At 35.4% G+C, this 26,393-nt stretch overlaps 1 protein-coding gene across 1 annotated transcript in view; it reads left to right on the forward strand.

Annotated features, from left to right (window-relative positions):
* Atad5 (ATPase family AAA domain containing 5) overlaps window positions 1-26,393 on the forward strand; it is a 57,822-nt gene that overhangs the window by 19,627 nt on the left and 11,802 nt on the right. The window contains exons 7-18 of the mRNA XM_027924180.2: window positions 7,847-8,031; window positions 10,291-10,445; window positions 11,495-11,654; window positions 12,098-12,286; window positions 14,031-14,127; window positions 14,384-14,463; window positions 15,037-15,179; window positions 15,277-15,427; window positions 19,811-19,987; window positions 20,603-20,736; window positions 21,293-21,386; window positions 22,854-22,918. Coding sequence (XP_027779981.2) covers window positions 7,847-8,031; window positions 10,291-10,445; window positions 11,495-11,654; window positions 12,098-12,286; window positions 14,031-14,127; window positions 14,384-14,463; window positions 15,037-15,179; window positions 15,277-15,427; window positions 19,811-19,987; window positions 20,603-20,736; window positions 21,293-21,386; window positions 22,854-22,918 — 1,630 coding nt within the window. The remainder of the gene's footprint in view (window positions 1-7,846; window positions 8,032-10,290; window positions 10,446-11,494; window positions 11,655-12,097; window positions 12,287-14,030; window positions 14,128-14,383; window positions 14,464-15,036; window positions 15,180-15,276; window positions 15,428-19,810; window positions 19,988-20,602; window positions 20,737-21,292; window positions 21,387-22,853; window positions 22,919-26,393) is intronic.

The following is a 26,393-nucleotide window of genomic DNA, read 5'->3' on the forward strand; positions in this document are numbered from 1 at the left end:
CAGGTGTGCACCATTGCTCCTGGCTGTTTGTTTCTTTTTTAAATTATTATTAGTTGTTCAAAACATTACAAAGCTCTTGACATATTTCATACATTTGATTCAAGTAGATTATGAACTCCCACTTTTACCCCGTATACAGATTTCAGAATCACATCCGTTACACATCCACATTTTTACATACTGCCATACTAGTGTCTGTTGTATTCTGCTGCCCTTCCTATCGTCTACTATCCCCCCTCCCCTCCCCTACCCTCCCATCTTCTCTCTCTACCCCATCTACTGTAATTCATTTCTCTCTCTTGTTTTTTTTCCCCTTTCCCCTCACTTCCTCTTACATGTAATTTTTTTTAACAATGAGAGTCTCGTTCCATTTCCATGCAATTTCCCTTCTCTCTCCCTTTCCCTCCCACCTCTCATCCCTGTTTAATGGTAATCTTCTTCTCATGCTCTTCCTCCCTGCTCTGTTCTTAGTTGCCCTCCTTATATCAAAGAAGACATTTGGCATTTGTTTTTTAGGGATTGGCTAGCTTCACTTAGCATAATCTGCTCTAATGCCATCCATTTCCCTGCAAATGCCATGATTTTGTCATTTTTTAGTGCTGAGTAATACTCCATTGTGTATAAATGCCACATTTTTTTTATCCATTCATCTATTGAAGGGCATCTAGGTTGGTTCCACAGTCTAGCTATTGTGAACTGTTTATTTCTTTATAGATAATTAATTCATCTTTATCCTGTATATCCTATAATCTGTCAATTCACTTAATTTCTTCTTTTTTTTCTTTTTGATACCAGGGATTAAACCCAGGGGCATTTAACCACTGAGCTACATCCCCAGCCCTTTTTGTATTTTATTTAGAGATAGGGTCTTGCTGAGTTACTTAGGGCCTTGCTAAATTGCTGAGGCTGGCTTTGAATTTGTGATTCTCCTGCTTCAGCGTCCCCAGCCATTGGGATTACAGGTGTGCATCACTGCGCTGGCTCAATTTCTTCTTCTTCTGTTTTTTTTTAACCCAGCCCCAGTTTATTAGAAAAGGTGTGAACAAGGCTATATCAACAGGAGTGGCCCTTCCCAGCCCTTTATTCACTCTACCTGTACCCTGGTTGTTGTGCCTCCTAGGACACAGCTTCAAGTGGCCTGGGCAGCAGGGTCTCTAAAACCTACTCTACTCAATTAATTTAATTTCTTAATTTTTAAAGATTCTGGTTTTTGTTTTTTAAGTTCTGGGATAGAACCCAGGGCCTCACACATGCTAGGCAAATGCCCTACCCCTGAACTATACCTCTAGCCCTTTAAAAAAATTTTTTTGTGTGTGTGTGTATGTGATAAGGTCTCAATTATCTAGGCTGATCTGGAACTTGTGATCCTCTTGTCTTGCCTTTCAGGTAGCTAGGATTATAGGCATGTGCTACCACATTTGGCCTTTAATGTATATTTTGAAATGGTGGAGTTTTTTGTTTTGTGACTGAGGATTGAACCCAGGGGTGCTTAACCACTGAGCCATATCCCCAGTCCCCTTTTTTTTTTTAATATTTATTTTTTTGTAGTTGTACACAATAACTTTTTATTTTTATGTTTTTATGTGGTGCTGAGGATCGAACCCAGGGCCTTGCACAAGCAAGGCAAGCGCTCTACCTCTGAGCCATAACCTCAGCCCCTACCCAGCCCTTTTGACTTTTAATTTTGAAATAGCATCTTGATAAATTGCTTGGGACCTCGATAAGTTGCTGAGGTTGGCCTCAAACTTAGATCCTCTTGCCCAGCCTTCCAAGTTTCTGGAATTAGAAGTGTATACCACTGAGCCAAGTCAGGACTTTTTAATTTAATGAGAGGTTTGATCTTGTTTAAAAGTCACAGAGGAGGATTAAGGAGAAGCTGAGCATATAAGAGAAATCTTTAGGGTTTGTTGGGACAATTACATGGAATCAGTTTCAAGTTATTTTAGAGGAATAAGCCTTGTGTTATAGAGAGCAACTTTCCTATTTTAAGAGGAGAGAGACAGGGCTGGGACTATGGCTATAGCTTAGTGGTAGTGTTTGCGTATCATGTGTGAGACACTGGGTTGGTCCTTGGCACCACATAAAATAAAATAAAGGTTATTGTGTCCACTTACAACTAAAAACAAAAAAATGACAGAGAGAGGATAGATTTGCTGAATTTCCTGATTATGTGTTTTTTACATAGGAAGATGAAGAAATACCCATTATATGTTGTTTCCTCTCTAGTGTAAGATGAGATTGCTTGTTGAAGGTGAGGTGTAGGACTAGGCAGGGACTGAGTTCAAAGAGAATGAAGATTTGAAATAGTCTTTGTAGAGTAGGAGAGCAAGTGGAACAGAAAAATGTTATTGGGGGCCCTTTGAGCTGATATTGTGAATTCAATTTATGAGCCTAATTTTGTGACTATGGCTGCTCCACAAAAAGTAAGCTATTGCATTGAGTAGATTGTTGAGTGGTATTTAATGATGAAACATGGAATCCAAACTGGTTAAGGAGGGAAATTAATAAAGGAAAATGTCGATGGATGGGGGGAAATAGAGATGTTAATGAATTAGCAGCTACCAGGAGGTTGAAGAGCTTATGGTTGAAAAACTATAGATCAGCTCTAGCAGTCTGTTTTGCTTTTGTAATATCTTGATTGATTCTGTGCTTTTTAAAATAAAAAAAATTGGGGTGTGGAGCATGGTGGTATAGGCCTGTAATCCCAGCTATTCTCCTATAATCCCAGCTACTTGGAAAGCTGAGGCAGGAGGATGCAAGTTCAAGGTCAGCCTCAGAAATTTAACAAGACTCTACCTGAAAACAAAAAGGGCTGTGTTGAGTAGGTCTGCAGTATAGTGTATGCCTAGTATGTTCAAGGCCCTGAGTTCAATCCCCAATACCCTCTTCCCACAAAAAAAAATTTTTGCTGAAGGACAGTCTGAAATGAGGAAAATAATTGCTTGAGTATACTGTTATTTTATCTGCATTTGCTTTACCTAGCGGAATTGTTTTCAGGAATCAGTTTTCTTATTTTGAACTATTTACTTTGATTTCTTAGAGTTATTCTTATGTTCATCAATCTGAGTACCATGAAAAAAATTTTTAAAATAATTTGTGTTGAAAAAAAACTTATGTTTAGGGGGTTGGGATTATGGCTCAGCAGTAGAGCGTTCGCCTTGCACGTGAAAGGCCCTGGGTTCGATCCTCAACACCACATAAAAATAAATAAATAAATAAAATAAAGTTATTGTGTACAACTACAAAAAAAATTTAAAAAACCTTATGTTTAGGAAAAGCTGCCAGAATACTACAAAGATTCCCATAGCCCCCTCACCAAGATTTCCTATATCCTTGGCTGTTTTTATTAAGGAATGAAGATTTTACATGATATATGATGACCTTTACCCTGGTTTCATGTGATTTCCTCATGATTAGACTCAGCTTATACACTTGTCAGGATTACACAGACTAGTGCTCTGATCTTTTCAGCGCATCACAAAAAGAGGCACGTAAGGGGCTGGGGCTGTAGCTTAGTAGTAAAGCGGTTGCCTCATAGGTGTGATGCCCTGGGTTTTATCCTCAGCACCAGATATAAATAAACAAACAAACAAATAGATTGTGTTCATCTACAAGTAATTTATATATATATATATATATATATATATATTTTTTTTTTTTTTTTTTTTTAAAAAAAAAAAGGAGGCATGTGACATTCACCTGTCCCACTGATGGAATGTTAACCTTGATCAGTTGGGTATGTTTGTGTCTGCCAGACTTTTTCATCTTAAATTCCCCTCTTTCCTTTTGGATTACTTAATATTTTATGGACAAGCTTTATTTGTTTATTTTGTGGTACTGAGGATTGAACCTGGGGTTACTTTCTGACTACATCCCCAGCCTTTTTTATGTTTTATTTTGGGACAGGGTCTCCCTAAATTGCCCAACCTGGCCTTGAACTTGCAAACCTCCTGGGTTGCTGGGATTACAGGTATATGCCACCATGCCTGGGTATTTTTATTTTTTAACAGTATTCCACATGCAAGGCAAATGCTTTTAACACTGAGCTACATACCCAGCCCTTTTAAAACTTTTTATTTTGAGACAGGGTATTGCTAACTTGTCCAGGCTGGCCTTAAACATTTGATCAACCTTCCTTAGCTTCCTGAGTAGCTAGAACGACAGGTATCATGCCTGGTCAGCAAGTATTCTAAAATAATGCCAATAATTATTTTTCATCATACCTTCAGCTATTAGTCTTAACCAGTTCTGAATTAATCACACTATGATGCCTACAAAATGGTGATTCTGCTTTGCAATCATTCTTTTGCTATGTGGTAGTTTGCTTTTGCATCTTATGTTTGTTTATTTGCTTATCTCATTACTGTTTTATTCAGTGGGCTATATCCTTTACTATTATTTATTTTCCCGCTCAAATTGTTTTTTTGTTTTTTTTTTTGAGAGAGAGAGAATTTTAATATTTATTTTTTTAGTTTTCGGCGGACACAACATCTTTATTTGTATGTGGTGCTGAGGATCGAACCCGGGCCTCACGCATGCCAGGCGAGCGTGCTACCGCTTGAGCCACATCCCCAGCCCGCTCAAATTGTTTTTAATTTGGCCAATATGAGCCTCTTGGCTTGGTTCCTATATCCCTTTGACATATCCTCATGATTTTTGAGCATATCTTACTTTTTTGAACAGGAAGATGTTCCAGGTTCATCTTTTACTTGCCTTGCTTTGTAGTCAGGTACTTTTCCAAGGAAACCTAGCTGCTTTTCATGGAGCATGGTTTTTAGAGACCAAGATCTGTGTGCTCATTGTGTTCATTGTTCCTGATGTGTCACTGCTTCTAGGCCGTCTCAGTAGATAAAACTTGGACATGCTTTATATATAAATACACATATATCTAGAAGAAGAAAGCGAGCATGCAGAACTCCATCCTGTCTGGGTCCTCTACCCTGACTGAAGGTTACTGCAGGGTAGGCACGCATTACCTTCACATTACCTTCAGCTCTCAGTCCTACAGAAAGGTTTGGAGGAACTAGGTCAATTTCGAGAGTCCTTAAAACTCTAATTTGTGATGTTTTAGCCAAGAAAATAAAAACAAAACATAATGAATTCCTGGGATAAAAAGTATGGCTATAGAGTGTGGAAATTCTTTGGGAGCTTGCCTTGAATGCCTTAGTACAGGGGTGCATTAGCAAACTCAGCCATAGAAACTTCAGTAAGCATCAGCTGGGGCCTCAGTATTGTGAATGCACTGTTCCCATTCTAGAATGCAAGATACTGTAGCCTATTTTTTTTTGTGTGTGTGTGTGTGTGTGTGGTGCTAGGGCTACACATGCTCCACTTTCTCTGGTGGTAGTGGTTAATCTAAAGGTGGGGAAGAATGCAGGGTGGTCCCCTAAATCTCTGATATGTTGAATTTTGTCCCCACAAAAGATAGATTAATGTTCTAATGCCCAGTACCTCAGAACATGTCCTCATTCAGAGATAGAATTCCTGCAGATGCAATTAATATGAGGCCCCTTAATCCAGTATGACTGCTGTCTATGTAAGAGGAAGACGGGAGACACAGAGACATGGACATGATGGGGGAAAGCCCTGAAATGAGGGACTCTGAGACTGGAGTGAGGTAGCTAAGCCAAGGAACACCAAAGGCTGCCCCAGAAGCTGTGAGAGACCAGAAGGCTTTTTCTGTATCTATTGAGATCATGTGATTTTGTCCTTGATTGTATTTATGCCTATTACGTTTATTGATTTGTAAATGTTGAAACATCTTTGCAGCCCTAAAATGAAACCAACTTGATTATGATGTTTAATCTTTTTAATGTGCTATTGAATTTGATCTGAAAGTGTTTGTTAAGGATTGTCACATCTTTGTTCATCAAGGATATTGTCCTGTAATTTTCGTTTCTTGATGTGTTTTACCCAGTTTTGATTTCATTATAATACCAGTTTTGTATAATGAGTTTGGAGGCATTCCCTCCCTTTCTATTTCAAGTACTAATTAGATAATTGGCCTTAGTTGTTTTGGTATGTTTGTTTATTTATTGTATGGTACTGGGGATTGAACCCTTGGGTGCTCTATCACTTGAGTTACACCCCCAGCCCTTTTTATTTTGAGGGAGGGTCTCATTTAGTTCCCAGGCTGATATTGAACTTGCATTTCTCCTGCCTCAGCCTCCTGAATTGCTGGGGTCATAGATAATGTGCCACTTTGCCTGGCGCTGTTAGTTCTTTAAAGATCTGGTAAAATTCAGCTGTGACTCTATTACGTCCTGGGTTTTCTCTGTTGGGAGGCTTTTATATATATATATGGTTTTCAGTAGACACAACATCTTTATTTTATTTTATGTTTTTATGTGGTGCTGAGGATTGAACCCAGAGCCCCACGCATGCCAGGCGAGTCGCTACCGCTTGAGCCACATCCCCAGCCCACTTCATCTCTAATCTTATTAATTGAATTCTTCCCTCTGGATTTCTCAAGGGAGCATGACCCTCCCATCACATTGAGGACTGACTTCTATACCCCAGATATGTGAGACAATAAATTTTCATTATTTTGAGCTAAAACACACACACACACACCTAAAACTATTTTTCAATATATAACATAATATATATGCATATTTTATATTAATACTTTGTATTTCTCTCCTTGGAGTTTACTTTCTGCTCTTGGAACACACTAATTTAGCTACAATTATACCTCTTTTCCCCGTTTCCTCCTATTAACAAAAGAAAAAATATATCTCTTCTGTTCTAAGATTAATTTCTCTAATCTGGCTTCAAGACTCTTCTTCCGGGGCTGGGGTTGTGGCTCAGTGATAGAGCGCTTGCCTCGGATGTGTGAGGCACTGGGTTTAATTCTCAGCACTACATATAAAAAATAAAGGTCCATCAACGACTAATAAAAATATTTTTAAAAAGACTCTTCTTCCGCTCATTTCACTCAAGAGATTGCAATTCTAACTCTCTATCTGGCAGTTAGGAAAGGATATATAAGCTGTGATATACCACCCACTACAGTCCTTCCCCCACCACCACCACTCCAGCCTTCCATTCTCCCCCACCCTTTCACCTCTTCCACTTCTACCGTTGTAGTCAAGATTCCTGTGATTCATAATCTAATGATAAGCCAGTTAAGCTGGGTGCAGTGTTATATGCCTGTAATTCCAGCAGCTTAGGAGGCTGAAGCAGGAAGATCCCAAGTTCAAAACCAGCCTCAGCAACTAAGAGAGGCCCTGTCTCAAAATAAAATACAAAAGGGGCTGGGGATGTGGTTCAGTGGGTAAGCAACCCTGGGTTCAATCTCTGATACCAAGAAATTTAAATAAAGATAATTCAGTGAGATAGACATCAATTTTCTGCTATATATTGGAAACAATACATTTACAAGTTCTTTGGTTAACTTTTTGAAATGTGGCACTGATTTTGTTTTCTAATTACAACATAAATGAGTGTTTAACAACAACAACAAAAAAAAAAAAAACCCTGGGGATGGAGATTTAGTTCAGTGGTAGAGTATTGGCTTAGCATGCTGGAGACTCTGCATTAGATTCCCAGCACTGAAAACAAAACAAAATAACAAGGGAAAAAACTCTCCTTCCACCTACAGATATCCCGTTAACATTTTGGTGGATGTCCTTCAAGTCATTGTTTAAAAATACATATTTGTTTTTATTAATTAATATGGCAGGCTTTTATATTAGTGTTATATAAGCCAAAAAAGAATTAGACTAGCTAACATCTTAGATGGGTGATTAATTTTTAAGTTAAATTTTAGTATTTATTTTCTAGGTATTTTATTCTTTTAAGTGTTTATAACCTTAGCTCTTCTTTTTCAAATCATTTTCTAAAGTCAAGATACATCTGAGAAATCTCAGGACTGTGATGTACAATTTAAAGCAAAGCGTGATTTTCTAATGAGTGGTTTGCCAGATTTGTTGAAACGACAAATTGCAAAGAAAGCTGCTGTTCTGGATGTGTACAATTCATTGAGTACCAGTTTCCAGAAAGTTGTTCATATACAACAAAAAGATGATGGTAAGTTTATTATTATTCAACATTTACTCTTTTTTAACTGTTAGAAGTAATATAAAACTATATAGGTAGTTTAAAATGAGGCTAAGTTTTCTTAGCCTCAGGTCATTCTTTTTGTGATTTTAGTGGGAATTTTAAGTATATGTTTCATCCTCTTTTCCTTAGCCTTTTACTCACTTTAATGAGAATGGAGGTTTGCAGAGCAAGGAAGCCAAAGGGAACCTTCCTCCATACCTTGTCAGAAACATGCAGGAAAGTGTGAAGGACCTTGAGTGAATATTCTCTAGACAGGCACTATGTTCTAAAAGGAAGGCAATTCCTCTCTGAAATCGGAGCAGATCATCTTTATTTCTCTGAAGTGCTGGGAATTTAGCTCACTGGGAGAGCACTTGGCCTAGCATGCATGAGGCCCTGGGTTCCATCACCAGCACTCTTTAAAGAAAAAAAAACGCGCGCGCGCGTGTGTGTGTGTGTGTGTGTGTGTGTGTAAGTAAACACACACACACATTTGTCCTATCCATTATTATTGTATGGTCAGAGAAATCCATTCACATCCTTTCAGAACAGCTTCAACTATTTAGTACCATATTAGTCTCTTCATAGAATACACAGGTAACAAGTAGCAAGGAAGCTGTGCAAAAGTATCTTATTCCATGGTGTCAGCCTAATCATAATCCAGTTTTATTTGGATTCAGATGCTATAACAACCATAACCTTTACTTACAGTTTTTAGTTACTGATAAAGTACAAAAAAGGCTTTTATCATTACGTCAGCATTACTTCTACCCAGAGATGTTTTTGTTTCATTTTATTTTGTAGCTTTTTGGTTCTGGGGCTGGTGTTGTAGCTCAGTGGTAGAGTGCTTGCCTAGCAAGTGTAAGGCACTGGGTTTGATCCTCAGTACCACATAAAAGTAAATAAGTAAATAAAATAAAGATTTTTTTAGAAAGACAAGTTCAGCTCAGCTGGTTTTGAGGTTTGGTTTTGGGCATTCCTCATGACCATGAAATGCATATTGTTTTCTATTCTTTTTTCTTTTCCTTTTGTGTTTCTGACCTTATTACCTAATAAGTTTTGTTCAGCCTCTTTTGGTATAGGGAATTTCTCAGTCTAATAATTTTTTCTGCTTTTCCCTATTTTGCATTTCTGCCACTGTCATTAAGTTGATGAAAAAAACCTTTTTTTTCTTGTGGTCTTGGGAACCAAACCCAGAGCCTCATGCATGCTGGGCAATTACTGTAACACTGAGCTATATCCCCAACTCAACCTTTTTTAATATCATGTTTAAATATAAAAATGGATTGTGCTTTTTTTTTTCCTGAATGCGATTTTTGAAAGAAGTGCTACTATAAAACTTAGCATTCTTTCTTTCTTTTTTGTTGGGGGCAGGTGTTGCTAAGGATTGAATCCAGGGACATTCTACCATTGAGCTATATTTCCAGTCCTATTTTTCATTTTCAATCAGGGTCTTGCTAAGTTGCCTAGGCTGTCCTTAGATTTGCAATCCTCCTGCCTCAATCTCCAGGGTCACTGGGATTATAGGTGTATATTTCCATGCCAGGCCCAAATTTAGTATTTTTGTTTTTAGATGAGCAGATGAGGCAAGAACTGGGGGAATCCCCTTTCTTTTACATCCTTAATAATTATGAAGTACTCATTGTTAACCGGAATTCTGCTGAGCACTTATCACACTCATTTTACCACACTCATTTGGAATCTTGTTCATATAAGAATGATAGTTGGCAGAATTTGGATTGGAATACAGATTTGACTTTAAAGTTTAAACTTTAAATGAGTTTGCTAATACCCCCTAAAATCCTAAAATTTTTTTTTAAATATTTATTTTTTAGTTTTAGGTGGACACAATATCTTTATTTTATTTTTACTTGGTGCTGAGGATCGAACCCAGTGCCTCACACATGCTAGGCGAGCACACTACCACTTGAGCCACATCCCCAGCCCCAAAATCCTAAAATTTTTACCCTAAGTATCAAAACTGATTAAAAAAGAAATGAAAGTTTGCTAATATGTGCTTCTTTTAACAATTGGGAGGAATTTTTATTAATTGTATTTGTTAGAGGTGAGGATATTGTTCCCTTTGTACTCATTTGGGTTTTGGGTACTTTTATGATAACTATGTGGTTGTCACATCATTTTTGTTTGTTTTTTGTGGTGTTAGGATTTATCAAGTCTTTTCATATTCGACATTCAGTAAACATAGTATAAAAAGTTAATTAAGATAGTTTTTCTGTTTCTCTTCAGGGTGTTGGTTATGGAATTTGAAACTACCTACTTGTCCTCTGTTAACTACATTTAAGGAGTCTAATACTAAAGTAATAGATCTCTCAAAATGTGTTATTGCTCTTGGTGAATTTTCAACATTGAATTCAAATTCAAAAAGTAATTCTGCTGTCATGGTAAGTACTAGAGAGCTAATCTGTTGTTGTAGGGCATTTTCTTCACATCTTACAGAGGAAAAAAATTGGATGCTACTTTTTTAACGTAGAATTCCTTTTCTTCCCCTAATGTCCAATTTTTTAAAAGTGTATCTAATTGAAATACAGATTTCTTTTAAATATTCACAGAGTTACACATGTGCACGTGCACACACACACACACACACATACATGATTTCAGTTCTGGGGATTGAATCCAAGGACAGTCTAGCTCTGGGCTACATCCCCATCCTTTTTTTTTTAAGAGAGAGAATTTTTTAATATTTATTTTTTAGTTTTCGGTGGACACAACATCTTTATTTTATTTTTATGTGGTGCTGAGGATCGAACCCAGCGCCCCACGCATGCCAGGTGAGCGCGCTACCGCTTGAGCCACATCCCCAGCCACCCCTATCCCTTTTTAATTTTTTTAAATTTTGAGACAGGTCTCCCTAAATTGCCTAGGCTGGCCTTGAACTGGCCATCCCCCTGCCTCAGCCTCTTGAGTTGCTGGAATTACAGGCGTGTGCCACCACACCCAGTAAATGCAGAGCTTGAAAAACATTTTAAGAATTAATAATAGCCGGGCTGGAGATGTGGCTCAAGCCGTAGCACGCTGGCCTGGCATGCGTGCAGCACGGGTTCAGTCCTCAGCACTACATACAAACAAAGATGTTGTGTCCGCCGAAAACTAAAAAAAAGATAAATATTAAAAAATTCTCTCTCTCTCTTTCTCTTTTTTTAAAAAAAAGAATAATAGCCAACTTCAAAGAAATGTTAGATTATATAGCACAGTTAGATGCTTTATAAGTCAGCACTGTCTAATAGGTGTGTAAAGTACAATTACTTGTAAAGAAAAAAATATGAAATAAGTCTTTCAAAAATTATGCAAGTGCAGCTTTGTGTTTAATGACTAAAGCTAATCCAACATTTATATTGATTTAATATGAACAGAACATAGTTGGTAGTTTTGTGATTAACATGCATAAATGATATGTGTTTGCTATTATGCATTTTATTCTTCATTGCAGCTTATAAGGACAAGGAAGAATTTTACTAAAGAAGTAAGAAATCTTTTGCTAGAAGAAATTAGGTGGTCAAATCCTGAATTTTCTGTGGGAAAATATTTTCCCTTGCTTCTAAAAAAACAAATTGAGCACCAGGCACTTTCTGAGTATCATGGTAAACAAGGTTAGTGATCATTGTTATCATTAATGTTAATATTTTGGTTTTGAAACATAAAGACTTAGGCTTTGACTCTTAGAAGCGGCCACCATAGACAGAACATTGCTTACAGATGGCAAGGAGAAATGTTAACTTCAAGCAAAGCATCTTGAGCAATGCAATATTAGTGCCTGCCAGCTTCCATAGATGTCAATCCAAAGACAGTTTTAATTATAAATCATTCATTTAAGGAAAGCCAGATAAGAGGATTTTAACTTACATATCTTATACAAAAGGCACTCAAATATTAAAAATCTCAGCTTACTTTCAGTATGTCACATTCCATTCTTACCTTTTCATCTTAATGTCATAAGACTACAGGCTATTTAGAAGTGATATGAAGATTACTGGGTGTTGAAAATGCTTTTTGTTGATTAACAGCACATGCATTTTATGATTTCCCAAATCAGAAAATCCACAAGTAGAGCTTGATAACAATCAAAAAGAAAGCAAAAGGAAACGAGTGGAAATAGAAAATCAGAAGTCAAAAAGAAAGAAACCAAATGAATATTCAGTAAGTCCAGTAAAGATAAATGGGAAGCCAGAAGAACTTGACAAAAGAAACAACTCTTTTGAGAAAAAGCTAGGTTCTTCCAAAGGTATATTTTCTAAAATGTCTCGGAAGAAACAAACTGCTTTGAGTACACCACGTAAAGTGAAAACAGGAGCAGTAGAAGATAATGATATTCTGATCATAGATGGTGACAGAGAGTTTCCAGCAGAAATATCTTCCATTTCTGGTAAATTGGATTTTCTTCCTCTCAACTTAGAACTTGGTTTTTAATCTCTTCTTTTTCTGTCTCTGCATTATTTTTTTTAAACATTTATTTTTTAGTTGTAGGTAGACACAATACCTTTATTTTATTTTTATGTGGTGCTGAGGATTGAAACCAGTGCCTCACGCATACCAGGCGAGTGCTCTACCTCTGAGCCACATCATCATCATCATTAATCATTATTATTATTATTATAGGTACTGGGATTGAACCTGGAGAACGTTTAACCACTAAGCCACATCCCAGCCCTTTTTATTTTTCATTTTGAGACATGATCTCACTAAATAGTTCAGGGCCTAAGTTGCTGAGGCTGGCTTTGAACTGGGATCTTCCTACGTCAGCTTCCATGGCTGTTCAGATTACAGTCATGCACCATCAAACCCAGCCATTTTCCCCTCTCTCAAAAATTTTTTTTGAACTAGGTGCAGTGGTGCACCCTTGTAATCCCAGTGACTCGGGAGTTCAAAGCCATCCTAAGCAATGGTGACGTGCTTAACAACTCGCTGAGACCCTGTCTCTAAATTAAATAAAATACAAAATAGGGCTGGAGATGTGGCTCAGTAGTTGAGTGCCCCCAAGTTCAATCTCCAGTACCAAAAAAAAAAAAAAAAAAAAAAAATTTTTTTTCCTTTTTTTAAATTTTGAGCTGGGTTCTTGCTATGTTACCAGGCTGGGCTCGAACTCAAGATCCTCCTGTTTTAGCGTTCCTTTTTTTTTTTTTTAAATGTTTATTTTAGTTGTAGGTGACCTTTATATTATTTTTATGTGTTGCCGAGGATGGAACCCAGAACCTCACATGTGCTAGGCGAGTGCTTTACCACTGAACCACAATCCCAGCCCTGTTTTAGCCTTTTTAGTAGCTGGGACTGTGGGCAGACACCACCATTCCTTACCACCCTTTCTTTTAATGTACATCTATTGCAACTTTTAAACAATGTATGTCCAATGTATTCCTTTGAATTCATCCATTTTATATTTTCATTGGTCAAAAGAAACCACATATGCTGCCTTTTTTCTATAGATTGTTGGGTTTTATAAAAATTATTTTTAATAGTCATATTTCTTGATTGGTTGTTAAATTTTAAGATGTACTTCTTTATACCTTTCATGAGATTTTATGGTGGTTAGGTTTGGGGTTTTTAGTACCAGAGAATAAATCCAGAGGAGCTTAACCCCAGAGTCACATCCCCAGCCCTTTTTATATTTTATTTTGAGACATGGTCTCATTGAGTTGCTTAAAAACCAATTTGCTGAGGCTGGCTTTGAACTGTGATCTTCCTGCCTTAGGCCCCAGTGCTTCTGGGATTGCAGACCTGCATGCCCACTGAGTGCAGTAGTTAGTTTTTTTGTTACTGTTGTTGCTTTTTTTTTCCCCCCCAGGGGGTTGGATTTGGTGTCGAAAATTTTAAAGTAATGTTTAAGTTTTAAAAATTACATTTTTGGCATTTTATAAATGTAAATATTTTTACAAATATGTATTATTTCATTATAAAAAATGTTAATGTCTAAGAATATATGCTTATGTCAAGGAGTGAATACTATCTTAGCTTTTTCTTTTCTGCTTTAGATTCTGGAACTGAAGACATGCTTTGGACAGAAAAGTATCAACCTCAAAATGCCAGTGAACTCATAGGCAATGAGTTAGCTATAAAAAAGTTACATAGGTTGGTAAAAATTTTTAAAGCATTAAAAATTTTATAAATTTAGTGTTCAGTTAAATCTAAAAGTTAGAAATTACAAACTAACATACTAAATGGGAAACATCATTTAAAAAAAAAAAGAATTTTAAGTGAAGTTTCTCTCTTCTCATATTTCCACTGCCCAAGGTTACTGCTATTAAAACTTATTTTTATAATATCTAAAGTTTAAGAGATGTTGATATTCTGTGAATTTTCTTTTTATTAATATACTTTATGACAGTTGGTTGAAAGACTGGAAGAGAAGAGCTGAACTGGAAGAAAGACAGAATTTGAAGGGAAAAAGAGAGGAGAAACAGGAAGGTATTTGACTCATTTTTTTTCTTCTTAACTGAACATTTTTTTAGAGTTAAATTAGCTCGGAGCTGGGCATGTGGCTCAAGCGGTAGCACACTCGCCTGGCATGCGTGCGGCCCGGGTTCGATCCTCAGCACCACATACAAACAAAGATGTTGTGTCCGCCGAGAACTAAAATAAATAAATAAATAAATATTAAAATTCTCTCTCTCTCTCTCTCTCTTTAAAAAAAAAAAAGAGTTAAATTAGCTCAAACATTTTTATGTAATTTTAAAGTTAATATATAATATTTGGCTTAACTTTTATAAATTCATTTTCCAGTATTTATTGTCAAGAAATTTGGGGGGACTGGGGTTGTGGCTCAGTGGTAAAGTGCTCGCCTAGCATGCATGAGGCACTGAGTTCGATCCTGAGCACCACATAAATGTAAAATAAAGATATTGTGTTCACTTAAACCTAAAAAGTAAATATTTAAAAAAAAAAAAAAAGAAATTTGGGGTGTTTGATTATTGGGTTTCATGAGATAGAATTGCTGCCTAAACAATTAATCATTTTATATGTTTTTGAATAATTTTTCAGATTTGTCAGATAGCAAAGACTTTAAAGGCAGTTCAGATGATGAGGAAGAGAGTCGTCTTTGCAATACTGTTCTTATAACAGGGCCAACAGGAGTGGGAAAAACTGCTGCAGTGTATGCTTGTGCTCAGGAGCTTGGATTCAAGGTTAGTAGGTGCAGTGGAAGAATGTTAATGTTAATAAGTAACCTTGACCTAAAAGAAAACATAAAGTATTCTGCCATTTTCTCATTTATTCTTCTAGATATTTGAAGTAAATGCCTCTTCCCAGCGCAGTGGTAGACAGATTCTGTCTCAGCTGAAGGAAGCTACTCAGTCCCATCAAGTAGACAAGCAAGGTGTAAACTCACAAAAACCCTGCTTTTTTAATAGCTACAACATAGGCAAGTCACCAAGTAAGTAAATTATTTTTCTTAAGGTATAGCCTTTTGAGAAAAGTAAAACCTGAGAAAATAGTTTTTAATTGTCAACATTTTGCCTTTTTTTTTTTCCATAACTGGGGTATCGAATCTAGTAGTATTCCCAATTTTTTTTTTTAGTTTATATTTGAGACAGGGTCTAGCTAAATTACCCATGCTGACCTTCAACTTGGGATCCTCCTGCCTCAGTCTCCTGAGTAGCTGGGATAGCACCATGCCTTGCTTGCCATTCATTTTAAATCTTTTCTTGCATATTAACATGTTTTGTTTTTTCCCCTGAACTATTTTAAAACAAAATAAATCTGAGGGACTTCATGTAATTTTACCCACATATACTTTCTGTTTTCCTAAATATTTATTTTTTTGTAGTTGTAGTAAGACACATTACCTTTAATTAATTAATTAATCAATCAATCAATCAATTTTTTTGTGTGTGGTGCTGAGGATCAAACCCAGGGCCTCACACATGTGAGGCGAAGCTCTACTACTGAGCCATAACCCCAAACCCCCCCCCCCAACACATATGCTTTTAACCAATAAAGGCTTTTTGAAAAGCATATCAATAGTATCATAATCAGGTCTAACAAAATGCAATGTATTACTTAATATCCTCTAATATACTGATTTTAGTTTCCTGTTGTTCACATTGTTTGTTTAAATCAGGATCCAAACAAGGTTCATATCTTATATTTAGTGTTTTTTTTTTTAATTGTTAATCTCCTTAACAATTCCCTGACCCATTATTTTCATGTTGTTTATATGTTGAACAGCCTGTCATTTGCCATAGGATTTCTCGTAGTTTGGACTTGGCAATGATTGTATCCTCACACTGTCAGTTAACATTTTCCTCTTCCCTATATTTCTTATAAATTGGTGGTTAGATAGTGGGGCTTGATTAGATTCAGGTCTGTTTTGTGTGTGGCATATGTGAATAGGTAGGCTTCTACTTCTTATGACATAGCAGCAGAACACACATCCTTCTTAGTGATATTGAGAGTAATCAGTGAATTCAAGTATTTTCATTCTGACCCATATACCATAACCTCCCTTACCTTTAGTTAATGGTACTTTAGACCCACTAATGATCTTTGTCTAATGGAATAATTATTGTTAGGGATTTTTAAATGATGATATTGTAATTCTCTCAGCCTTTTTGCATTTATTAGTGGGAATTCTGAGAAGCACTATTCTTTGTCAACTATTTGGATACTTTAAAATATAGTTCATAGATATAAACTATATTTTAAAATGGTTCTTTTTTATTTTTCTGTACTGGGGATTGAACTTGGGGGTGTTTTATCACTGAGGTACATCCCCAACTCCCTTTAAAAAATTTATAATTGTAGATGGACAGAATGCCTTTATTTTATTTGTTTATTTATATATTGTGCTAAGAATCAAACTGAACCCAGTTCCTCACACAGATGCTAGGCAAGTGCTCTGCCATTGAGCTGTAGCCCCAGCCCTTCACATCCCTTTTTAATTTTTATTTTGAGACAAGGTCTGACTAGGTTGTTTACATCCTCACTAAATTGATTAGGCTGGCTTTTTGTTGTTGTTCTTGTTCTTTTTAGTTATATGTGACAATAGAATGTATTTTGAGGGGGGTTGGGGTAGAGCGTTTGACTAGCATGTGTAAGGCACTGGGTTTAATCCTCAGCACCACATAAAAATAAGTAAATAAAATAAAGGTAATGTGTCTATATACAACTACAAAGAAAAAGAAAAGAATGTATTTTGACTACTATACATGCATGCAGTGTAACTTTTCATTCTTGTGGTTTTACATGATGTGGAGTTACACAGGTCATATATTCATATATGAACATAAGAAAGTTAGGTCAGATTCATCCTACTTTCTTTCCTGTTTCCATTCTCGGTCTCTTCCCCTTCATTCCCCTTTGTCTAATCCAATGAACTTCTCTGCCTCCCCACTTATTATATGTTAGCATCTGCTTATTAGAGAGAACATTGGGCCTTTAGTTTTTTGGGTTGGCTTATTTCACTTAGCATGACAGTCTCCAGTTCCGTCCATTTACTTGCAAATGCTAAGGCTGGCTTTGAACTTGCTATCTTTCTGCCTTGGCCTCCCATACCACTGGGATTACAGGCATGTGCCATCATGACCAGCTCTTTCTTTTATTTTCTTGTTCTTAGAGTAATGATATTCTAGCAACCTCCAAATTGACCAAGGAGGTTTTTTTTTTTCTTGGGGGAAGAAGGGTTGGTATTACTATGAACTCATGGATTTTAACATATTTAATGTTTTTCAGTCCTTTGTGTTCATTATTCATTGCAATTTTTAAATTGTTTTCTTTATCACTAGGTTTTTTGTTGTTGTTGTTGTTTTTCTTTTTTTGGTGCCAAGGATTTAACCCAGGGCACTTCACAACTGAGCTACATCCCAGACTTTTTTTTTTTTTTAATATTTATTTTTTAGGTGTAGATGAATACAACACAATTTTTTTTTTTTTTAATGTGGTGCTGAGGATCGAACCCGGGCCCCACCCTTGCTAGGCCAGCACTCTACTGCTGAGCCACAATCCCAGCCCCCCAGACCTTTTTTTTTATATTTTATTTAGACACAGGGTCTCACTGAGTTGCTTAGGGCCTCGTTAAATTGCTGAGGCTGGCTTTGAACTCACAATCCTCCTGCCTCAGCCTTCCTGGCCCCTGGGATTACAGGCATGCACTCCTGTGTCTAGCACTTGTTTTAATTTATTTGATTATGATGTTCGTTGGTGATTTTCCACATATTTTGTTTGTTTGGTGGTGTTGTGATTCTTTGATATATGGGTTGATAGTTTTCAGTAAACTTGGAAAATTTCAACCATTATTTCCCGAAATATGTTTTCTGTTCTCCACCTTTGGAAACTTAATTACAGATATCTTCGACTACTTGCAGTTGTCTCACAGCTCAGTGATTTTTATTTTCTTGGTAAAGAACCCCCAGGTGCTTTACCACTGACCAATATCTCCAGTCTTTTTTTTTTTTTATTGTTATTTTGAGACAGGGTCTCCTAAGTTGCTGAGGCTGGCCTGGAACTTGCGATCCTCCTGCCTCAGCCTCTCTAGTCACATCACTGTGCCTGGCCTCTCTGATGTTTTGTTCATTTTTTCAATCTTCATCCTCTTTGTGTTTCAGTTTGAATAATTATTACTATTTACTCAAGTTTACAGACCTTTTCTCCTGCAGTATCTAATATGCTTTCAGTGCCATAGTGTAGTTTTCATTTCTGTAATTTTTTTTTTTTTTTTGTGGTGCTGGGGATCAAACCCAGGGCCTTGTGCATGCAAGGCAAGCATGCTACCACCTGAGCTATATCCTCAGCCCATTTCTGTACTTTTTATTTGGGTCTATTTTACTCTGATGTGTTTCTACTTAACATGTACTCAGTCTTTCCAATAGTTTTTTTTTTTTTTTTTCATTTGTTCTTTTTAGATATACATGACAGTAGAGCACATTTTGACATATTATACATACATAGAGTATATAGTTTTTTTTTTTGTTTTTTGTACTGGGGATTGAACCCAAGGTTATTCAGCCACTGAACCACATCCCCAGTCTGTTTTTATTTTTTATTTTGAGACACAGTCCTGCTAATTGCTTAGGGCCTCACTAAGTTTCTGAGGCTGGCTTTGAACATTCCATTCTCCTGCCTCAGCTTCCTGAGTTGCTGGGATTACAGGTGTGTGCCACATAGACATAGAGGTTTTTGAACATAAGGAGTACAATGACAGTAACTATTTTAATATTTTTAATCTATGTATATCTATTATCTGTATTGTCTCTGGTTTGGTTTTTCAATTGATTGTTTTTCTTTATTATGGATTGTATTTTTCTATTTCTTTGGATAGAAAAAGAACATATGCTCTGGAATTAATGCCTTGGGGCTTCTGGAGGTAGAGATCAGTAATTTATTTTTTTAACTCTATCCTCCAAAGCATCTTTAGAAATATATATTTCTTGCTTCTAAAGTCAATTTACAATAGGGATAAGCTGAAGTTGAACAATAAAATTTATGTTCTGTTGTCATTTTTTCCTCTATCCTCTTCTGACCTCAAGCAAATGTTGAGCAACTCACTAAAGGGATTGTGATCATTACTTGTTTCAAAAATATGTATTTCTTTGGAAAAGAGTGTTTTCCAAATTTTCCGTTTTCCAAATGGTTGGTTTGCCTTCTCTATGTGGGCATAAGTAACAATATAGTGATTTTTTTTACTGCATTGAGCATTTGAATGTAAGAATGAAAGAAAATTTCTGTATCTTTGATTTTTACCTGATAAGGAGAAATATACAATCTTGCTACCTGTATAGTTTTAGAATGTTTATCCTTAAACACAGTTTGTTTTGTGCAGAAAAATTAAACTCTCCTAAGAAAGTTGTTACTTCACCAAGGAAACTTCCTCCATCATCACCAAAAAGTAATGGGCAGAAGCGAGGAATTCCCCCTAAAACTTTGGCAAATTACTTTAAAGTATCTTCCAAGTCCAAAAATAATGAAGAAATAGGAGAACTTCTGGAAAGTAATAAAGGTAAATCATTAAATTGACAAATAAACTTGGCTTTTTATTTTTATTTTTATTTTTTTAGTTGTCAATGGACTTTATTTATATACGGTGCAGAGAATCAAACCCAGTGCCTTACACATGCTAGGCAAGTGCTGTACCACTGAGCCACAACCCTAGCCCAAACTTGGCATTTTTTAATAATAATGGTCTGGATACATGAAAATCTGCAGATATTTCATGAGTTCCTATTGCTGTTATTGAAAGCTGAATTATACTGAAGGTTCTACATATAGAAGTTCTGTTTCAGTTTTTTTAAATGTATATTTATTTTAGTTATAATGGACCTTTATTTTATTTATATATGGTGCTGAGACTCAAAGCCAGGGCCTCACACATGCAAGGCAAGTGCTCTACCCTGGAGCCACAACTTTATTTTACTGGCTATTTACTTGAGGAGCTGTTTCAGGAACCACCTCAAGTTCAAGGGCAATCTATGTAACTTAATATGACCATCTCAAAATTTAAAAAAATAATAATGAAAAGGACTGAGGATGTAGCTTAATGGTAAAACACTTGCCTAGTATGTGTAAGCCAAAAATGTTGATTTTTGCCTAAAATAGCAATATTTTATTTATTCAGGAATTAAAAATTCTTTGGAACAGAAGCAAATTACTCAGACTAAATCTGCAAGTGTACCTAATTCAAACGTCAAAGAATTTGGAGCTGAAGAACCCAACAGGAAAAATGCAACATCTCTTATTCTTTTTGAGGAGGTAGGCTTACAGAGGTACAACATTCATGACATCTTGGTAAAAATTTCTTTAAAAAGATACACACACACACACACACACACACACTCTCTCTCTCTCTCTCTCTCTCTCTCTCTCTCTCTCTCTCTCTCTCTCATTCCTCCCATGGTGCTGGGGATTGAACTCAGCGTCTTACACAGGCTAGTTAAGTGCTCTATCACTGAGCTCCATCCCCAGCCAATCTATTTGATTAAAGCAAATGAAACTGTTATCTCTTGAATTTTTTTAGGAAGATAATTAATGCAATTCAATGTTACTAATTATTTAATGATCATAGAAATTATTCTGACCTTCATCTATCCACTTACAGGTGACTGCATTTTTTTTGGTTTTAATGTTTAATATTTGATAATCAAAAAAAAATTTATAAGATATAAGCTTTCATCATGGGCTGACAATACTTTTTAAAAAATTAATAAATTTTGTCTCTCACAGGCGTATAGTATTTTTACTGTGTATACATAATTGAGATCTAGTAAGTATTTTGTTACTTGTTAATATTCTAATAAATGGTTTGTAGGTTGATGTCATTTTTGATGAAGATGCTGGTTTTTTGAATGCAATCAAAACATTCATGGCAACAACGAAACGACCTGTAATCCTTACTACAAGTGGTATGTAACAATGATTTTAGTACAAAAAATTACTTTTGGTTAAAATGTTTAGGAAAGCCTCTAATTTTGTTCCTTTAAAAATTAGTTGACTGGTCCACACAGTGAGGTGTACCTATAGTCCCAGCTGCTCTGTAGACTGAGGCAAGTGGATATCTTAAGGATTCTTCAAATTTGAAGGAAAAAAAAAATTGATTTGCAACCTTCAGTAATTAAAAACTATTGTATTATTTCACAAATAGCGATGACTTTTTAAAAATAGGTACTACATTGGATAACCATGTTGAGTATTAGATATTTAGTAAGCTGATCACAGCCTGGAACACAGATAGATTTATGGATTAGCTAGTGTTACAGTAAGAAAACATATCAGATCATTTTCTTTCTTCTTCATTGTATCTGTAATTAGATCATCAGACCTCATTTTCTAGTCCTTTCTACAGTTACTTAACATTGAATTTAAGCCCCTTATGACACTTCCAATATGGATTATTGCACATTTTAGCTAAAGTAAGCTATCATCAACCTAACAGAATCTCCTTTCTCGGGAATTAGCATTGCATAGTTTTCAAAACTCGTACAATTTCCTTTCTTTTAAAAAAAATTACAAATATTATATTTTCATTTTTGTCTAATATTTTTCATTGCATTATTCAGGAGACTAGCTCTGCCATAGACTTCTATGAAAATGTGTATGTTTTAGATTTTACCTACAAATTGATGGCCCATTTAACAGTGATTGTGTTCTAAAAATATTTATAAAAATCCTGTTCATCATAAGGTGGTAGTTTAATTAAAAGATCATAATTACTTTAGGTCAAGATGGAAAGTTAGTTCCATAAGGATCAGTGATGTGCATGGTATTATTGTTTAGTAGACTCCCCTTACCTGCTGAGGATACTTCCAAAACTCCCAGTGGATACCTGAAATATCAAGTAGCACCGAGCCCTATATAATAAGTTAAATTTATAAGTAAGCACAGTAACAGATTAACAACAAAGAATCAATTAGAATAATTACAACAATATACTGTAAAAAATTACTCTTTGGACTTTGGGACCATTATTAAGTAAAATAAGAGTTATTTGAATGCAAGCGCTGTGATAGCCACAGAAATCAATTTGATAACCAAGAACTAAATGACTGACAGAAGGGAAGCATATACAGCATGAATATACCTAATGAAGTGATGATTCATCTCAAGCAGGATAGCTTGAGATTTCATCACATTACTCATCATGTCATGAAAATTTAAAATTTATGAATTGTTTAGTTTTACAGTTTTCTACTTAATATCTTTGGATCATCATTGACTGTAAGTAACTGAAACTGCAGAAAGCAAAACCATGGCTAAGGGTAGACTACTGTACTTTCATTATTAATGAAATGTTTAATATTTTGATAGACAAGTATAACTGGGAAAAGTTACTTAATGGTGTTAATGTTTAATTTTTTTTTTTTTCCCTGTAGATCCAACATTTAGTTTACTGTTTGATGGCTGCTTTGAAGAAATCAATTTCAGTACTCCTTCTCTGGTAAGTTTTGAATTTTGATGATCATAGATTATACACCATAATTATGTGAAAGTGATTTCTTATTAAATTTAGATATCATAATTTAAAAATGTGTTTGCTAAGGGATATATTACAACTTTTGTTAGTTTTAGGGAACTTCTGGCTTTTTTTTTTCCTTAAAAAAAGATTTCTAAAAAATAATTAAATTTTTTCTGTATTCAAATGTTCATTTGGGTTACCCCCCCCCCCCAATAATAGTACCTAATTAAGGGAAAACATAAATATAGTTGAAATTTGAACTTTCTTAGATGTACTGTTCAATGAATGTTAACATATGTAAAAGCCCCCAAAAATCATCACTGAGATCAAAATATAGAACACTTCCATCACCTTCTAAACTTCCTAATGGCCTTCTGGTCAGCATGACCTTCCCAACTAGAAGTAACCATTATTCCTTTTCTGGTTTTCTTCACTGATGAACATTGCACTTTGTTTATTTTTTCTTTTAACCTTTGGAAAAAACAATTCTTTAATTTTAAAATGACATACATTGAAATTGACTTCTTTGGGTGTTATGTTCTATGATCTTTAATACCTATATAGATTCATGAAACCATTACTACAATTTGGATACAGAATAATTCTCTCACCCCATAAAACTTCTTCATGTTAATATCTATTAATTGAGATTAGTTTTGAAATTTCAAATAATAGGAAACAAACATTAAGCACCCTTTCGTATCTAGCTTCTTTCATTCAACACCAGGTTTTTTGGATTCATCCATGCTGTTCTGTTTTTGGAATTGTTGAGTCATATGCAGTAGGTATTTGTTTAATTGTTTTTTAAGAGTCTGCCAGATAAACCAGGTGCAATGGTATGTATCTCTAATGCTAGCAACTCAGGAGGCTGAGGCAGAGGATGGCAAGGCCAGCCTGGGCAACTTAGCAAGATCCTGTCTCAAAACAAAAATTATTATTATTTTTTTATTTTTTTTTTAATATTTTTTTTTTGAGAATTTTAATATTTATTTTTTAGTTTTCAGCAGACACAACGTCTTTGTTTGTATGTGGTGCTGAGGATCGAACCCGGGCCGCACGCATGCCAGGCAAGCGTGCTACCGCTTGAGCCACATCCTCAGCCCTCAAAATAAAAATTAAATAGGGCTTGGGGATATTGCATAATGGTTGAATACCCTGTTTTTAATTCCAGTGCTGCCAAAAAAAAAAAAAAAAAAAGAATCTGCCAAATAGGTCTGTGCATGAGAATTGCAGTTATCAGTCTTTTTTTAACTTTAGCCACAATGATGTTATTCATCTGTGTTTGTGTTCATGTGGTTTTTGTTAATTACTTTATTGAAAAATAATTTACATAATAGTAAAATTTATTCGGTCTAAGTGTATGGTTCAATGAGTTTGACAAAATGTAGCTATTGGACATGTGCATCAAGATTTGAACATATTTTAAGTGCGATGTGGTAGCATACATCAAGTAATTCTAGCTATTTGGGAGGTCCATGTGAATTCTGGGCCAATTTGGACAACACAGTGAGACCATGACTTTAAAAAAAGAAACAAAAGTCCTTTTGAAATAGGATTTCTGTTAGAGAGTGAATGTAAATGTCAGAACACATTGAAGAGTCAGTCACAAGAATGTACTTGGGAAAATATGTAGGAAAATAGATATCAATATATAAGTTAGGAGATCAGACAAAGTATAAAGTGAGTGATAGGATTAGAAATATTTTCAACAGGGCTGCGGATGTGGCTCAAGCGGTAACGAGCTTGCCTGGCATGCACAGGGCACTGGGTTCGATCCTCAGCACCACATAAAAATAAAGATGTTGTGTCCACCAAAAACTGAAAAATAAATACTAAAAAAAAAAAATTCTCTCTCTCTCTCTCTCTCTCTCTCTCTCTCTCTAAAAAAAAAGAAAAGAAATATTTTCAACAGGGGGGTGGTTGAATATATAATCTTAGGAAGAAACAAGTATGTAGTTACCAATAGGATTGAAATTTGAAAGCATTAGGCAACGTAGACATGGATGTTTTTAGTAATCCATGCTCTCCTTAAATTGAGGCTTTGGTAGAATCTTAAATGTGGGCTTTGCATTAAAAAAAATAATAAAAAAAATAAAATTAAAAAAGGAACAAAATGAACATCACCTCAAAGATTCCATTGTGTTTAGACCCTTCCCCTACTCCTAAGCCCTGTCAACTACAGTCTGTTTTTCTGTCACTGTAGTTATGCTTATTATAGAATTTAATGTAAGTGAAATCTTTTTCTTTTTTTTTTTAAACCAGGGATGGAATCCAGGGGCACTTAACCACTGAGCCACATCCTCAGCCATTTTTATATTTTATTTTGAGATAGGGTCTCATAAAACTTTTTTTTAATATTTAGTCATGTAATGTGTCTGTTCTTTTTTTTTTCTTCTTCTTCTTTTAAATTAGCAGTGTTCTGTCATATGGATGTACCTCAGTGTGTTTATCATTTCACCTGTTGATAGACATATGGGTTACTTCTAATGAAGTCATTTTTTTTTAAATTTTTAATTGTAGATGGACATGACTTTATTTTATTTATTTTTATGTGATGCTGAGGATCAAACCCAGTGTCTCAACATGCTAGGCAAGTGCTCTACCACTGAGCCACCACCCCAGCCCCCAAATTTGTTTTTTATGGAATTGTTCTAGCTATTGTATGTCTTATTCATTTCTCTCTATTAATTTTAGAAACAGCTTGTCAACTTTATAGTTTATTCTAGGTATTGCATTATATTTACAGATCAATTTTTGTAAAACTGACATTAAACAATATTGAGTCTTCTGATTCATGAAGGGAGGTGTTAATTTCTATAAGCAAGGTTTTATAATTTTAATTGTACATACTTTGCACATATTTTGTTAAATTGAGTCCTTGGTGTATCAATTTCTGTTACTATAAGGAAATATCTGAAGTTGTGTAATTTTATAAAGAAAGGAGGTTTAATTTAGCTCCAAATATGGAGGTCCAATGGAATAGTGCCAGCTTCTGCTCAGCTCTTGTGAAGGCCTCATTGAAGATGGCACCACAATGGCCGGAGCACCTGAGCTATATCAAATAGCTCCTGCAATATGGAGAAAAAAATCAACAGAGTGAACAGTAAAGTATAGAGTGGAAATAAATTTATCAACTATCTAATAAGGGCTTAAGAGCCAAACCATAAGGAATTCCTACAACTCAATACCAAAATAAACAACTAGGTTTTTAAAATGAGCCAGTGACTTGAATAAACATTTCTCCAAAAAATAAAAAAAAATACATATGGCCAACAGGTATATGAAAAGATGTTGATTATCACTAGTCATTAGGGAAATGCAGATTAAACCACAATATGATATCATCTCACACCTGTTAGGATGGTCATTAGCCTTTCTACTACTTATTATTCAATTATTTGATGAGGGAAAAACATTAAAACTTGATCTTTGATTATAGATTTATATATAAATATAT

This window comes from Marmota flaviventris, chromosome 17 (genome assembly GCF_047511675.1).
Source record: "Marmota flaviventris isolate mMarFla1 chromosome 17, mMarFla1.hap1, whole genome shotgun sequence".
Classification (NCBI taxonomy): domain Eukaryota; kingdom Metazoa; phylum Chordata; class Mammalia; order Rodentia; family Sciuridae; genus Marmota; species Marmota flaviventris.